Source organism: Zootermopsis nevadensis, unplaced genomic scaffold, assembly GCF_977971745.1.
Source record: "Zootermopsis nevadensis isolate Lab colony 2312 unplaced genomic scaffold, Znev_1.0 Znev_ptg000007l, whole genome shotgun sequence".
NCBI lineage: Eukaryota > Metazoa > Arthropoda > Insecta > Blattodea > Termopsidae > Zootermopsis > Zootermopsis nevadensis.
Window position 1 is genome coordinate 10,738,635 of NW_028259139.1, and position 18,668 is coordinate 10,757,302.

Here is an 18,668-nt window from a genome sequence, read left to right on the forward strand (position 1 = left end):
AATAGCCAAGCACTTCAATGGCACATTCACATCAAACCACTAATTACAATTATTACGCCCAAATAAAGACTATAGCAACAATTATACAAAAAAAAAATTGTCTGTGCCCAAATATTCTATAAATTCCAAATTCAATTAGTTGCACACGCAATCTCGAAAGATTCGCGCCACAAACTCGTAATTTTTAACAATTATAAAAAGGATCTACGTGATAGAAAGTACAGTCTACATAACTTTATAACGTGTTACGATACCAAATGACAAAATACCTAAATCTAAGGGACTCCTTAGTTACTGCTGTCAAATGGAGAGTCGAGTATTGATTTCACAAGATCACGAATTTGTTGTCACACACCACAATAAAGGGAATAAACATTTTATAAATAAGAGTTGAATATTTCTCGAAGATCTAACAAATTTGAATTAATTTTACCATTTCGTACACGCTGAATATTATTTAAAATTTCAGTCTGTAACGTAAATAAAACACAACCCATAACCATTACAAAGACCATGTAGTTAAAAAAAATATTTCCTCTTCATGCTAAGAATCATACGAAACACCAATACACTGTGTTGGCAAAATACAGAGTTATGCATATTATATGATGTAGTTCAAATAGTTACCAATGTGCTATAAAGGTTAAATATTGCCGTGTCTTTCGAATCTCAAAATTTCGAAATACTACAATGTTATTATCGATGTCCGAAAATTCAAATTAAAAAATATTGCTGTCTGCAAACAAACGTAAAGCGAACATTAGTAGCAAGCGTTCACAATCCAGCATGAAGCAAGAATGTTTGTCCACTTTCTTACATTTTGTGTAATTACGGTAGAATCCTTGCATCATTGTCTAAATGTCTTAATGTCTTTGGAAAACTTCTTTATATTAGAATAGGCCAACAATATCGGACCTCAAAAAAAACTTTAGAAACTTTTCCCAGCCCTACTTCGTTTTAAGGGAATGTATGAGCAATAAATGTGTTTCAGGAAAAACCCGACGACGCATTTAAGTCAGTTAAAACCCAGTATATTTCCCGGAAAATTTGCATTTAGGAGAGATACATAGTTCTCACATTACTGACATTCACACGTAGGAAAAGTACATTTTTGAAATCCATTGTTAATATATACACAGTCAATGTTTATTCTGAGTTTATTCTAAGTACGTCTACGAGTCGCGGGATATAGGGGGTAATCGTGCAATTATACTGCTTCAAAGAGCTAAGTGGCAATTATACTAGCTAGCTTTGTAAATTATTCACATAGGTGTATGGTCTTGCCTTCATTTTCATCTCTGAAAATGGAGGTAATAAGTTCCTCCGAAACGTTGATGTCCACCTACAGATCCACACAGTGTTGTAAACTAGGAGAAAAACATTGACACTAAAGATCTTAAGATGGCTGTCTTGTGGGTTGTAGTCTGGTAGAACCTTATCGACGTTTCAGAGGTCGTTGCTGCCTCCTTCACCAGGGTCACCATCGCCTCTGAAACGTCGGTAAACTTACCAGACTGCATGTCGCTACAACCCTGAAAACAGCCATCTTCAGACTCACCGCCGTGAAAACTTCAAATCCTACTGAAAATCATATTTATCAACTCCTTGAAACCGAAGCTCCCTTAAATGATATTTATAATTTAGTCCGTACCGCAAAGAAAACACCACACTTCACCATTACAAATATGAATATTTTAACGCTGTTTAATGAAATTATCGCTATTATTGTGAGAATCACATAAAACACATGAATAAAAATGTAATTTATTGGTTCTAATAGCATGTTCAAAAAAATTTACCACTACGCTTTAAAAGGTTAACAGATCAGAGTATTGGTAAGTCGAATGTGACGAGACGTAGCTTCCTATAACACCTTAAAGGAATTGACCTGGAAGTGAATGAACTTTACTTGTTTGGTAAATGCCATGCAGTGCTTGTTATTACACACCTGTATATACGCAAACATCTCACATCTCGCATCCAGCAAACACACATATGACCTACAAGACTGTCATAAGCAAACCCCCTCTTATTGAATTGGGGGCAATGACACTCCAAAGAGAGGAAGACTTCAATTATACTCTTAGGTACGAATTAAACGTACACGAAGCCAGGTCGTCATTATGGGATTGGCTAACTGGAGGGAAAACACTGGAGTACAGTTCAAAGAATCTTAAAGTTGATTAAATACAACAATTACAAAAGAATTCCACTTTGCCATTTAATCAAAGTAACAAGTGAGACAAGCAGTACACTGAATTAAATTAGCAGTAAATTTAACGAGTCCAAATCAGCTTTTAAGATTTGATTAAAATAATATGAAGATGTGAATATGTATGAAATTCGTTAAGCAGTTTTGGGTGTGAAACAGAAGTAGACGTTTCAGAAACGATGCCCCCAGTATGCGTTAATTTTATGCACTTCGTGGAAAGAAGAGATAAAAACAAGAAATGTCACAAAACCCTTGCGTTGATACAAGAAGCAGATGACAGCATCATAAAGGAGATGGTAAACATATGGGGTTACCAGTGTGAGGGTTAAAGCACGTGTGTGGGCGATAATGCAGCTAACTGTAATAGCTTTTCTCGTTGTGTCTTAGAAACTATAAATTATGCCTAACTTCCAAGTTTCTTTTCGATCTTATTTCAACTCGGAATTAGCATTTCAGCTGGTCCATTGATCATAAATATTGTGACAATTGGCCTAAAATTCTTTAAGAACAAATAAATAATCATTAAGTAAGCTTTGAAAGTACTGATTATCAACTCCTTATTAAAGAGATATATGAAATAAGACGTTGATACTAAAGGAGACACGGCCCCAAATAATTCTGGAATCAAGACAAGTTGCTGTTCCTGCTACTAGCGATAACAAGAATATGAATTTCTCGGATACGGTGAGAATGTCGGTTTGTGTCCTTGGTAACCAGAAACGGTGTTACAACCCAAAGTACCAAAATCAATATACTGATAGTTACTGTGTGTTTAAATAGCCTAGTAGCAACAAACTTAGATTAAAATAAATATTTTACAAGATTAGGCCACATTCTAAATATATTTTCGATATTTAATACGTATATATTCACACAGCTTATACATTACAATTTCAGTATCATTCCGTGTGAGTTATAAACTTCTTATTTTAAAAATTTCAGTATAAATTATTACAACATTTCGAAATTATAGTTGATGGATACTAAACACATAATATTTTTATGTAAGAACTTGCACGTTTTCAAAAAAAATTATCGATATTACACACTAATTACATCGGAGTATGAAGTAGTTTCTAAATAAAATATGTCCTATCGTGAGGTATTAAACATTATACAGTGAGTTTCAAGGCTTTGCGTAACTTCCAGCGATAAAACATACGTCGTATTTTATCAATATTCTAATAAATTTAACAAAATTACACAACTAAGAACACACACATCACGTGGTTAGAAATAACGCAACAATTAACCTGTTGAAATTCTCATTACGTCATTAAAGATATATAACAGCATACTACAATATTTCAGTACGTAAGTGAGCGTCAATCACATTGATACGGTGTGTTAAAAACGATTTATAATTTTTGAGATGACTTTAAATTAAGCTAAACGAAGCAACCATGGGGTTCGCATCTTTTCGTTTTGTTGTTCTTGTTATGCACTGAGCACAGCTGAAGAGGGAATCATCATCATTGCCTGGTCACGCCAAAGATCATCGAAATTTGGTTGATGACGAAGAACACTGATTTTTATTCTTGAGAGGACAATCGATAAACATATTTCTTTTCAGTTCCCTCTACAATTTTCATTATTGGTTGTGTATTTAATTTTTTCATTATGCCTGAATTTCTTTCATACTCCAAAGGAGTACACTGTTAATCCTGTACTAAATTTTATAATTCTGTTGTCCTTATTCTGTTTTCATTTCATTTATATAAACCTACAGGCCCAGTTCAACTTCCGTCTATATTAAATAAATATATATCCTCATAAGCCTTGTAGCCCTACTGAATATTTTACAATAAAGTTCAAATAAATATCCATAAAAATTTTGCTCCCATACACCTTCAAATGTAGTGTTTACGCACAGCGATAATTTAACCTTTACCCATTGGTAACCATATGTACCACATTATTTAACATTCAACTACTCTGCATTTTGTTCACAAATTTTTTTATTGGTTTCGTGTGATTCTCACAATAAACAGTGATTATCTCTTTAAACAGCGTTAACCAGAAGATCGTTCTAATGGTGAAGTGTTGTTTTCTTTGCGGTACGGACTGAATCTTTAATTATTATTTGTATGAAGTTAGACTTCGAATGATTAATTATAAAACTGTCTAATTTAACTGTGGTCTGTGCACCACACAACTGAGAGGCTTACCGCAAAGCGGTGAAGCAAGCAATTGCTGAAATACAGCAGAGGGTCTTTTCGGTGATAACCTGTACACTCAGTTGAAAAAAAAGTTGAAGCGAACAGCAAGACGTTTTTATGTAAGCACGATTTGTAAGTAGCCCTATATACAGCCGGTGACTTTGAATATATGCTGACATACAGCGCTGTACTAGGTTACGGATTTTATGATTCTGTTATCAGAAGCCCATTTTGGAAATGGTATTAAAAAACCGCTTACGTCTGTCCGTCAGCCTAATTAAATATTGGGCACAAACCTAAGTGTTACGCATATAAATTGAACGATTGTCACCAAACGCGTTACATTCTGCATCCAATTGAGTTTCCATCTTTTTGCCACTATACGTACCACATGTTTTAACATCCATTTAACTCTTCGTTTTCTATTTATGTACTTCGTATTATTCTTAGTGCAAACAGCGATTATTTCCTTAGACGGCATTAACCAGACAATTTTTGTAACTGTGGCGTAAAGTCTTTTCTTTGCTGTACGGACTGGATTCTTAAAATATTATGTAGACAAACTTCGGCTTCAAAGTGTTAAAAAATCTCTGCAGAGCATCGTTAAATATACTTGGACACAAAACAAGGCTTAATAATCCTGAGAACTTGTTCCTAAAATTGCAGCAATTCGACAAAATCCTACACTAAACACTATAAAAATATATCTACGTAGCTAACGTTTTGGTGCCGGTTTCTTTTTAGAAAATATATAGTTCTTCAGCTGGCTAATAATTTAAGGAACTACATATTGCAGTGTCCTTATTAAAAATTAATAGTTGCTCAGATGATCAATAAATCCCCTGCTTGTACGGAAGGCAAAGTATCTATTCAGTTAAGAGGAATCCTGGAATACTAACTACTTTCTAGATAACAGATTTTTTTAAACTTATATCTAGAAAGTGGCTTGCTTAAAATTATGCAAAATTCAAGACATATAGAAGGAGTATTACAAATTAACAATAACCACACTGTCATGTATGAAGCAATACGCAAAGAGTTGTGTGGGGCAGCTGTTGAAGCAAAGAGCATTTTACGAGCTCAGGTGCTTAATGTCGGACCCTTTGTGGTTACTGCAAGAACCACTTTTCCCTGTTCCCATGTGACACACACGCGGCACATAAAGAAAGCCGTTCACATGTTTTGAAATTCTCCGATGTTGTGTCCTATTACAGAATCCCAGTAATAAATGCTACTAACATCAAAGTCAACTCTTATTGACATATTCAGAGACCAGTCACATCCAGACATAGTCTGAACGCTCCTGAAGAAAATGCGTATTAATATGCAAAATTGTTCTTTTTACTAAAAACGTTTCGGGCTCTGGATTCCGATTCCACCTTCGGGTAAAACAAAGGGGTTGAGCTAGCCTCACACATGGACAGGTGTTTGTTGAAAGTCGATAGTTGTTCAGATAAACAATAAATCCCCTGCTTCTATTGAAGGCGAAAGATCTATTCATTTGAAAAGAAGTATTCCCGGAATATTAATTTTTAGAACAAAAATTATTTTGAAGTATCTGGACAAGTCTCAGGCTAGCTGATCCAGGGTATTTCTGTAGAACTTCGGGAACGTAGTAAATTTATAATTTTAAAATTTACACAACGGACGAAGTCAGAAAGAAAATTCGTTAATTTTACAGTCAGGTCCACTGAGAGACCTATCAATTTCATTCCGTCTTAATATTATCCTTTAATCTCCTGCACTTACAAAATAACATTTCCATTAAATTTCACCACTGAAATTCTATGTGTACTTCCTGTTTCTCACATCCTAAGAACATCAAGACCCCAAACAATAATGAACATATAAACCTGTTTTCAAACAATTGCAAATTTTGTCCATGATCTTCTAGAGCATTGGTTATTAACCAGTGGTCCGTCGATGTGTTTTATGCAGCCCAAGTAATTGTTTGTACCAACCCTGTACGATGAAAACCAGTTACCTGATATCAGAAAACACGTCTTGATAATGCCTTCAGCATTCAGCACCAGCTAGGAATATCGCTGCGAGCAACTTCAGCTTCATAAAGGACGCCAGATTAATAACCAGGACTCGTCTTACTGACGGGCGCTTCAAGAGATGCGTGGGAAATGGTAACAACAGAAATTTATCCTCATATTTAAGGTTTAGACTCAAGCTAAATCAGTGTCAAATATCTCACTAACGTCTGATTTTGTTAAAGAAAAATACTGAATCATTTGTAAATCTATTTGAAACATTATACCTAATTTAGTAATATTTAATTATCATAATATTTCAATAAACTATCACCATTTGTAACCAATAAGAAAGATTAAATGCAGACCTAGACCTCGAAAGGGTTTAGAACACTTGATCTAGAAATTTACAAACAAATAAAACTTAAAATTAAGGATTTTCACGTTTTGACCCTTACTTATTAAACCAATAACAAATATATATATCAGACTGTTTCAGGTTCTTAGCCTATTTAACGACGATTTTCAATTGTACAGGTTAATATAACAAGAGTAGATAAGTGCGAATAATGAAGTGGTATTGATGATGAAACAAAATGTCATTGAATCTGGACAGAGGAACTGTGGAAAACCTCTAATGACATGTGGACTCGGACCTAAAAATCTAACCAAGGACCTCACGCATAAGAAGCAGTTCAGCCAACAACAACATGGATAATGCAACTGTTTTGTCACTCAGCTGATTTAAATGACGAAAATATGTAGCTACTGTGTTACTGAGTCTGTATTATCTTACAAGGATTTCACTTACGGTTCTCAATACATCATTAGTGGCTCTCTGCGGCCTTCAGGTCTCGAGGTGACCTGATACCGTCTGTGTCTTACGTGAGGGGAATTCTCAATGACACATACGAAAGTAAGCCTAATACAATTACGACTTTTGGGTCTGAGGTTGTACTTTCTTTTGATAAGAGGTAAGTCACGACGGGGTACAATTCTGTATGGTAAAACATATAACCTCAAACACAACAGATATAAAAAATGTAAGCTAATGTTCCGAAAATGCCTAAATCAGCGGTTCCCAACCTTTATCAAACTCCGGCTGTATTGATAATTGCTTATAGACTCGCGGGCCGCAGTTTTACAAACGAGAGTAATTTCTTGAAACTTCATGGAAGATTTGTAAACATGATACTAACGTAGACTACTACTACAAACAGGTTCAAACATTTCTTAAATGTCTTCAACAAAATCAGTCATTACTGGGCTATTTGATTCCTCTTTTCTTACTAGAGTAATAAATATGAGGATTACTTTTTAATGTTGCTACTCCAATGCATTTCTCAGTGTGTTCATTAATATGACGCAAACGACAGGCACTACCAAATAAAGACATCATTAACAAATCGTATTCGCCGGTATCAGGTAACTACTTGTCATCAAACAGAGTGACACTTTATTACAACAAACTGCCAACAAGTGGACTGCACATAACGTGCGGGCCGCTGGTTGAGAACACGTCTTGTACATGATAAAGTTCTTTGCACAGAATGCATGTAATTACCGCATCTACTGACTTTTTTGGATGTAGAGGACGATAGATACCGACCGATATTACAGAGGAGCTTATTACATCCATCATCAGGTTGACAAATCTCAAATCTTGCTTCATCTATTTTCTCTAGAAAACGGTATGTATTGTACATCTAAAAATGTTGCACCACGCAAAACATCGATCGATTAAGATCTCTATTTTTCACTTGAAACGTTTCTCGATATGACAAATATCTGATGAAACACACGGGAAATTACGTTCTGACGTTTTGCTGTGTGGTATATGCAAAGTGTCAATAATAGCTCTGTAATAAATGAACATCAAGGTCCGTGAGCTGTACATAATATCAAACAGCGCATTTAGAAACTTCTGTTTGGATATGAGGTTAAATAACGCATAGGCCTAATCATTACATTTGTTTTATCACTTATTGTGACAAAGTTAATTACATTCGAACCTTGAAGACCGATGTGCTATTTATAAGCACAGTTAGGGTCCCTGCGTCACTCAGTTATCAGGGGCGCTTGCCAAATAAAACTAGCAACTTCCCGACACTTTGTGTGTGTGTGATGAAAATAAAACCGGGAGATGTTCATAGACCGACAGCCTACATCTCGTCACAACCTCCACGTTGACACCGAGCGAAGCAATGCCGCATTTCGCATGCATAAAATGTGAATTGCATGGAAGGTACGCAAATCAGCTGAGCAGAAGGGGTTTTTCGCTTTTTATACAACGGAAATATGTCCCCGTTCCGCTTCCTCACGTTATTTACAGCATAAACTGCTGACTTATTAAATGCATAAAACGATGATCTAATAATTAAAGGTCTGTACATATTCAATTCAACTTTAATTCGGACATCTCTATGTTCTATCGTCATTAGTTTCCAAGGTACAGAATACATTTTCACCTTAAATGACACCCAGGAGTATTTCTTTTAAGTTTATGACCTTTGTTCCTCTGATGTCCCCGACAAAGTCTTGGTGATGTTCTTTCATTGTGTTTGGTATCAAAACTTACAAAAATCATTGAACCCAGGACATTACAGAACTATCATCACCTGGACTCGAACCGGGGCACTTTTTTCAAAATTTTAACCTTACTGAAATTCTCTTCCTGGTTTCAATTTTGTTACAAGATGACGGATTTCCCCTAGAGCTTTAGCGAACATAGGCTACTTGTACATACCCACAAACAATTTATGTTTTACACAGGACTGTAAAATTGTCACACCTGTATTTAAAAGAAATGTTACAATTTCCTTGACAGAGTTAAAAAATCCTTGTAAATATAGGGAATACCAGGTCCTTAAATGTTGTTTCGAATTCCAATTGAGCTTAAAGTCTACTTCGTCAGTTATTACCTTCATCTTTACTATCACCCTGTCATCGGAAGAAAAATGGATGTCCAGCTCCATGGGTATACTCATGTATTATGAGCTTGTCTCTTGGCACTGTGCCCTCAAAAGTTCTTATTGCAGCATAAACTCAGACGAAAACAGACCATGCAACAATGCCACAATGTCACTTTGCCCACACCCCAAACAACTACCTTGAGATTAAACCCGGGACCTCACGGTAAATTAGTAAACAAGGATATCTTCAGACTATAGAATATAGCGTCTAACGATATGATAATTAATTAATAATGAACTAGGAAGGATACTGCATAAATCGGTCGTGGCCTAATTTAAGCTATTATCCCGGTATTTGATAGGAAGGAACTGAGGTAAAACACAAACATCCTTAGTTTTCGAGCAAAGATCTTAACCCGGGACCTTCCGAATAAGAATGAGAGCTAAACACGAGGTCTTGACTTTTAGAGATGGGTCGGCTTTCTTTTACATCACAGTTGGTTTGTACATGAATGTCCGTGGTTCGAACAGCAGCTGAGTGAGCATTGGGGACTCTTCCAAGGCGGCCGAAACGTCCAGTACAAAGGTTACAATGCGTAGATCTATACCTGAACTCCCCTAACGCCAAACTGTGAAGTGTCTGCAGAGTAAAAACTGTCCCTTTACTAAATTAAACACCATGTCATGATGTATGGAGGAGTGAAGGTATAACTTCATGCATTCTTTTACATTTGCAGTAGAGTTGAGTATTCAGCTTCATGCCCTCGCTACTCGAGCAATCAGCCGCGGGAGGTGGTCGCAAGAAACCGAAGTTTCGAGAACTATCAATATTTTAGGACCACCCGACGCTGCTGTTTGCCCCCAGAAAACTTCGTTTTAAATTTAGTCTCCGCGAAAGTTATAGATCTAACACGATTGATTCGGCTGACTGAATGGCTGAATACGGTACTCAAACTACTGCATGTAACAAGTACAAAAAGAATCAAAATCAAGATGTGCCCACTCACATGCTACGTCCTCCTGTGGTCTCTACATTTTTGTCACACAATAGGGATTATTTCTACATGGACGAACCACAAGCTACCCTCCCCCTCCCCCAAGGCACGCCTTCAGTATCATGTCCCTTCCTGCGAGAAAGTTTTGGTAAAATTGATATTAATTGCCCCCAACGAGCACAGTCATTCTTCAGAATCTGATAGCCACAAAATCCATCACATAATCTGAAATCCGAAGGTTCATTACCGACTTCATAAAATCTCACCTATGGATCGTGTCCTGAGGCAGAGGAATTCAGTCCACACTCTCATATCCTTCTTCTTCAAGATCTATTTTAATATATATTACTGAGTTTCGTAAAATAATTTGACACGAAATTACTTTAAATCGTCTTCGTATTTTTTGCGTATGTAAAATAAAGGTAGTGTTTACTTGCTGTTTCTCGTATCAAAAATGACTAAACGCGATGCGATCACGGTAAATTTTGATTAATTATAAAAAATGTTACTCACGAATATGGCCACAGGAAATGTTTCCTCGACAAAATGACCAGGGCAACTTTTCTCGCCAATATGGCGACAACAAGTAGCTAGTTCGTGATAAAGTCACGGTATATCCTTCATACAACTGCAGTACTTGAGGACTGAATATTTTCCCCGATCTGCAGAATTCTTCACCTCTACACGGCGTACAGCCAGTACCAACCACGTTCTACCCCTTGTTACAACATCCAATACTGTAAAATTAAACTTCCCTGGGAAAAACTTCGTTTGCCGCCTTCCGTAAGTCCTTTACAATATTAAATAACGCTATCCTGCTAACAGAACTTCCTGTTCTTAAAAAAAAGGTATAATTTAAGCGGAGTATCATAATAATTATCATGTAGCAAAATTATTATTGCCGTTTGTTATAAATGTAAAATTGAGAATCTTAAATGTGAGAAATAGTGAAAAAAATACAGTAGGTCCCTGCTGAAAGTAGTAACATTTATTTTTAGGAAGGAACTTAAGATTTAATGGATTCTGCCTCGAAAACATTTTCTCGTAATTTATCACAGTTGTTAAAAAGGAGACACAGGTCGCAATGGGGTAGAGGGTAGAAACAGGATCAATGGTAAGTGTGAGTCAGCTTCGCGGCCCAAGGCCCCTCTGTCGCACAAAGCAGCACTTCGCAACGAGGAACTATATCTACACTAAGTACCTTGCTAGCCATGCTTTGTACGCGAGGTCGTACAGAAATACTCAAACTGATACGACCCCAAATTAGACTTCTCAAAACAACAACAACAACAAAAAAGGTTCTGAAAACTCACTTATAAAACAGCGTATTTCTAAAGGCATATTTAGATTTAAAATTAAAACTTTCAAGCCAAATGGTAACGATATGTACCACCTGCTTTTAACATTCAATAATTATGCAGTTTGCCCATAGACTATCACGGGGTTTCGTATGATTCTAACAATAAACAAAGATTATTTTCTTAAACAACATTAACCAACTAACCTTTACGATGGTGAAGTGTTATGTTTCCTTTGCGGTACAGACTGAATTGTTAAATATTATTTAGACGAACTTTGCCTTTAAAGGGTTGATCTTTCGGCTATACCCTATCTTTCGGCCGATTAAGTCTTCTAACGATCAAACAGGCCTATTACAAAACGCAAAATGTGTCTAGAAGATAAGTTATAGATGAAATCAATACAAATTCTAAGCTGAAATGGTCCTACATAGTTATTTTCTGACAAATGGAGTTATTACATGAAAGGCTTATGGCTTAGATCAGTGGTATTCAACCTGGGGTATGCGTACCCCCGGGGGTACGCGAAGACATCTTAAGGGGTACGTGAAATTTAATATATATATATATGTTTTATAATAAACACTGAATAATCAGTAATTTAATTTATTTAATTTATTTTAGATGTAGATTATATACACTTGACTTATACACCAACAACTTTGGGGGTACAAAGTTGAAGAGAAATTATATCTGGGGGTACGCGAACAAAAAAGGTTGAATACCACTGGCTTAGATAGACTACTAAGAACTGCGTAATTAACATAGGTCTAGCTAACTTGTGAATCGAAGTTACAAAATAACCCTAAACTTATTTATCTAAGCACTCCGAAATTAAACCCATATATACGTTATGTAACAATGTAAGATTAAGTTTTTTGTACGACTTCATAATAGCTGTCATAAATCGTTCAGTAATCAGTAATTTGTAACGATAACTGCTGGATAAGACAGAGAAATTAGCAAACCATTTAAGTTCTCACAGGCTCAACATTTTGTGATGAATGACAGACAAGTGCTTTGTCATAGAATAGGTTATAAAATATTTAATTTTACAAAGCCTGTTATGTAACTAGGCTACGTAGCAATGCAGATCTTACTGCTGTGATCGCTTATAAAGAATAGTGTTTCCATGGTAACAGACGTATTGCCGATAAGTCATTAACAGATAAATTCTTAGGTTAAAATAATTTAGAGCCTTATAAACTTCCGTCAAATACTGTTTTCGAATAAAATAACTTCACTAAGTGTTTCTTAATAGACTATATGCAGGCTGATTTGTATTCATACAAGATTTTTATCATAGATATTTTCCAAGATTCTGGAATGTTTCCAATTTTAATGCATTTAGGTATATAACTCTGTGACAAGAATAAATGAACTTGCACATTGCACGCACTTCAGTTATAGTTGTCACTAACGTTAATATTTGCAGACAGAATCTAATTATAACCAGTAACAATCCAGACATGTTTATAAAACCAAGAATAAAGAGAATTAGGGACGGAACTGAATCAATTAATTTTATCACCGAAAACAAATGTCGATTGAAAGAGATATCAGTAGTGGATGAAGGATTATTAAATTTACTATTTCTGCTATATTTGATTTAATACAAATAATTCCGCCCAAGGATCGTAGTTTTTTTTCCTGCTTATGTTTCCAGCAGATTGTCCACTGATGGAACTTACTGACAAAGCGAGGGAAACTTAGGCGTTACTTACAGGTTAACTGTCATACTCTCGGTAAAACCTGTGATCTAAATCAACTACGACAATTTCTTGGAAAAGGTAATCTGGTTTAAATCAAGTGTTGTAACCAGTTATTCACATGACAAAGTGATTGTTCTTCAACCCTTCAAAGCCGAAGGTCGTCTAAATAACATACAGAAATTCAGTACAAAACCCATAAATACAAAATAAAACTCGACTTACTGCCAAACCGACTGTTGAAGCAGGTGGTATATATAGTTACCACTAAAATTTTAAAGTGTTACATCAGGAAATAAGTTTGCGCTATATAACGAAAATAAACTTACAGGCTTATCATCATCTTCATATTTCTAAAGTTTCTAGTCAGGTCCTAACCTGTCAGTATTAGCAGCCCCACATTTACGCCTATTTCAGACCACTTCTGACTGTACGTTGTGCAGAAAATTTTAAAATGAAATGTTCATGAAAGCAAAAGAAAAGGTGTGTGTGGGGGGGGAAAACTTTAATTCCCGCAAGTTTTGTTTCTGATGCAAACTTTCACGTTTTGGTGTTCGCCGGCGGACAGACGAACACACAGTATCTTTAGGTTTCTCAATATCAGAAAATGACAGTTCGATTTCATTTTCTTTCCATAAATATGTGGAATCAACATACGAAGGTCCACTTCCATTTAACAACTGAATCCTATTCTCTTTTCAGCATTTAATTTGGTGCGCATTTCTAGAAAGAAATGGACACGAATGGTACGAAGTAATTCTACTTTGCACGAGACAGTTTACAGTAGTTAAAATTGTTGCTGTTTTAGTATTAAGAACCAAAGCGTAAAACATTTTATTACATTACATTTGTGGGAACCAGGCTGCGACAAACAAGTCTGTCAGTCCAAGAATTCCATTTTTCTTTTCCTTCTTTTAAGTAATTTCGTGTGGGAATTATTATGTTTTACGTATAAGAAAACAGAAATCAGCTCGTTTCTGTTTCCACGTTCTTCAACCTCAGGCGCACTACGGCAATGCAGATTAAAAGAAAGTAGGCCCATTCCACAGTGGGTAAAACAACAGAGAAATACACACTTCCTGTCCCTTGAGGAGGATTCCACACATCGAAGGCACATTCTCAGTTTCGTTGATAAAACATAACTGAATAGTTTGAACGTCGTATTTTTCCCCCTACTGTGGGTCGTTGACACGTTTAATGTTAAGAGCCTCGTACATCTTCAGCGTGTTCAAATATTATAAACTTTCCGATAAAAACAATATTTACTATCCTGTATACTTACGTACTTCGATGATTCTTCAGAAACCAAAATATAAAATAGCAGCAGTGTTAGAATTCAATCTACTTCATCTTGCAAAAGTATTTTCAACAAATCATACACCCATTCGCATGCATTCTAAGCACAAACAAGTCGCAAAACCAACTTATCTCTGTAGCAGCCGGCTTGAACAGGCAGAATCTATGAATGTCGCCATGCTATGCGTTTATTTAACCAAGAAGAACACCTTACAGCCTGCCAAAACGCTCTGAGGTAAAATATTTCCACAAACCGCTCCGTGACAGTCAGCGGAAGTATCCTATGTTCCGACAGCGCTTCAACGTCAAAAGCCAAGCGGATGAATGGCGTTAATAAGCTAAATGTGAGCAGATTTATGTAAGACTTGTTTTAATCCTTTAAAACTCAATGGTTACTATATGTACCACCTACTTCACTACTCAGTAACACAGAATATTTAGGTGTAGCATATGATTATCAGAATAAACAGCGTTTATTTCGTCTGAAGCAGCAACAACCAGTTGGAGAAGAATTTTGTTTCCTTTGTGGTAAGGACTGAAATTTTAGATAATATGTAGATAAGCTTCAGGCTTTAAACGAGTAAACACAAACTGTCGTAACTAAAATGTTTACTTATACAGCCAAGAAGTATCTCAACCAGAGAAATAAATTATTATCTATCAGTACCTACAAATCCTTTTACAATTAATTTTCTTCTGAATTTACACAGCTCTGTCCATTAAGCATAAAAATACAATTATATGTACTTTGAAGAGCATAAACTGGAAATAAAAGATTTTTCAATTAGCCTACATAGTTTATATACCAGCAGAAGAAATGTCGACAAGAACAATCTGATTATACTTATGAAGCTGACTGTAAATTAGAAGTGGTAAAAAAACACGTCACTAACTTTACATACCAGCAAACATGTCACATATCTTGATGACACGTGCCTAAGCTCGTACGTGAAGCCTAACACAGACTTCTGATCAAGAGATAAGCAAGCAGATAGCTGGGTCACGACCCACAGTTAGAAACCGAAAGAGATCTGCCGGCCGGTAAGCGATCACATGGCGAACCGACGGATCAACCACGGGCGAAATTTGCCGACAAAGCCCGGACGGACCATTCCGCAAATCACTTGTCCAGGGGCTCCAAAGCTCCCCTCAAATGTATATAAAGACATGAACAAAGTCTCCTTGGTCACGTAGCAAACAGCATGCTTCGATCTGTCACGTAAGCACGTCAAATTAGGCTACGACCACTTCCTTCCACATCTTTCCCTTTTCATAACCCTTCTATCGATGCTATTAATCTGAGGTACTGACAGGTTTGTTAAAATAACAAGCATAGACGCTCCATAAAATGGAATCTTAGCAAAGGAATTCGTACAGACGATAACAATTTGTTACGAATTATGGCCATTTCTGTGTGTCTGTCCATAGACCAATGAGACTTACAAAAAAGTGGAACACTTTTACACAGAAGAGAGATTGAGCATTGCACTTTTTTCGCACATAGAAAATTATTTGACGGTAATAATACTGCTATCAACTGGTATTTCAGATTCTTGTTTATCGGTCAATGTAAATTCTAAACAATGCAAGTAAAGTAATATTTGGTACGTGAAATCGATGTTACTGTAACATGCTTCATAAATGATTATCAATTTCTGCACGTCGACAAAATCAAAGCGATTAATGATCTAATTGTCTATTAACTTTAAGACTAGGGGTCAACGAGCCAATCATTTTAGAGCAAAGCAAAAAATACATCTGTTGTGTGGCGTTTCTTGCTATTGGATTAGTAACACAACAGATGTGAGATTTAATGTAACCTTTCGATTTAAGACTGAAGAACAGAAAAAATTAGTTACCGTTCGTACAAGGTGTATTGTTTAAAAACAACGTAATGTTGATTCTTTTTGACTTCCTTCAGTGATACCATTCACTGTCAATCTACAAACAGGTCGTCCAAATGTGAGAATTGAGATTATCGCTACCGTGAAGATGTCGACTGTGAAGTTTGAATCCATTAGTCCAAATATGATTTTTATGTACAACAAACGATGGCTTATGGCAAGTGTGGCATATTCTTTACTAAAAGAAAAACTGCGAATATGTACTTAAATATTTCCGGTTTCTTGTTTGCATGGCCTAGTTCACAGACCCTGAGCGACAGTTGAACTCACATAGCAACGTAAAGAAATAATTGTCCATTCACTTCACTCGACGTAAACATTCACAGCATCGAGAAATATTTAATAAAAGTAATAATAAGTTACATCTTTGTGACGTCGGACTATTCTTTTACGCTACGCGCCGTAGGAACAACATTTGATTTGTATAAAGATGTTATTTTGAATCTAAATGCGCCAGAATTACGTTCAGGAAGTAAATTTTCGTAGATTATAATAACAGTTAAGAAAACTACGAAATCCAAACCAAATTACTCGTGTCATTTCGGAAGGAAAAAAAAAACACATATGGACTGACAAACACGACCTCCCAATTATGCGTTCAGTTTATTCACCTTGCGCAAATGACGCGTTAAAATAAACAGAGCTGTTTGCCATTCATGAAAGCTGATCACTACAAACTAAACAACACAGGCCATTCTTTGCCGGCAAAGCAACGCTGTCAAATTCTGTTCTAGAGCTCAGACCAGTCTCAGGCCAGTAATAACTCGTAACTCACCATGCTTCCATCGAGGTCGCTGTCTTGGGGGTCCATCTGGTAGACTGGTACAGGTTCTCTATTTTTGACCCGAATTTTGACTGCTTTTTAGGGTAACACCCACACACAATAAGGAAAACAAAAGAGCCAAGCTTCTTAAAATTACAACAAATCTTGAAAGTAGCACGGGATATCTCTCACCGCGTTCTCAAACGCGTGTTTTAGCGGGAGATAAAAATATCAACAAAACGACAAAGTTTATTAGCAGTTACATTCGATCTACTTTGTTATTATTCTGACACAAAAAAAAAAAAACAATAACCTCGACTTGGGGATAGCCGTTCGAATTCAAAACACCAAACACAACACAATAAATAAAACTGAAGAAGTAGACAGGCGATGTTATATTTCCAAAAGAGTGCAGAAAGTTCAATCAAATCTTCGACACGCACAACTACTCACCGCTGCTAACCCACACTGGATTATTAGTGAGTTCCAAACTTTCTCCTCCCCAGCATCAAACTATACAACCCCTCTCCCTTCGGCCCTGCCATAAAACCACGATCAACCGCTTATTACACACTGAGTCCCGTCAAATGCGTGTCTTACACGCCAATCGAATTAGACGAGGGCGGGGCATGCCGTGATAGGCTTGGTTGTTGGAGGCGGGGACTATTATTCTCTCTTTTTAACATCGGATAATTCAGCCAATAACGTGATGCATATAGACAGCAGGTAAGACTGCGTTTGACCAATGGGAATGAGGGATGAAGTTGCAGTGGAATGTTCCACTGGACAAGCAATCGTGAATTTTATATTGTTAAGTGTTATTATGACAAGTAAATAAAGGAAATAATTATCATGTGTATAGACTGGTTTAGCGCTCGACGTGAGACCAAAACCTGAGGTGAGGTAACGTGTAACGGTTAGCCTCATATTCAATGGATAAAATGCCACTAGCGTCACATTATCATTCGGAAGGCATACTGTGGGTTCAGTGCCCGAGAAATGTCATCTTCCTGCCACAATGTTTTCTCTCAGTTCAGCCAACTTTAAGTTCATTGATGATCCAACTCTATGACCACTGTTATTATCAGCATCACCAGTAAACCAACGTATAACACGTCAAAGTTGACTGAAATGAACATATTTTATGTTAAATACTAATGTTATTATATTTTCAAACGGAACTGAAGGAACGAGATTTATAAAATTTAAGAAGTTAAATTAAACATGAAAATATTTTCACAGTGACTGCTTGACGCCAGACCCCACCACAGGCATCACCTTTGCTTCGTTTGTATTTCTTGCTACCAGAGTCGCCACCTTCAGAACTTAATTGCAATTTCTTCCGCATCACACGGACAGCGCAGTCGTTGAGTCAGGCGTGACGGACATTGGCTATTAGAGTCTATTAGGAGGGACAACGTTTAAGAGTGAATAACGGGAG

General features: G+C 36.4%; 1 protein-coding gene across 4 annotated transcripts in view; it reads right to left on the reverse strand.

The window, feature by feature from the left end:
- Positions 1-18,668, reverse strand: part of retn (retained) — a 258,244-nt gene that overhangs the window by 214,361 nt on the left and 25,215 nt on the right. The window contains exon 1 of one of the 4 annotated variants that reach the window (XM_087344256.1): positions 17,240-17,782. The exons of 2 other annotated variants lie outside the window; for them this stretch is intronic. In XM_087344256.1, the coding sequence (XP_087200382.1) occupies positions 17,240-17,275 (36 nt within the window). In that variant the 5' untranslated portion in view covers positions 17,276-17,782. Of the gene's footprint in view, positions 1-17,239; positions 17,783-18,668 lie in introns of those variants that run through there. One more of the 4 variants, XM_087344257.1, reaches the window with a different exon arrangement.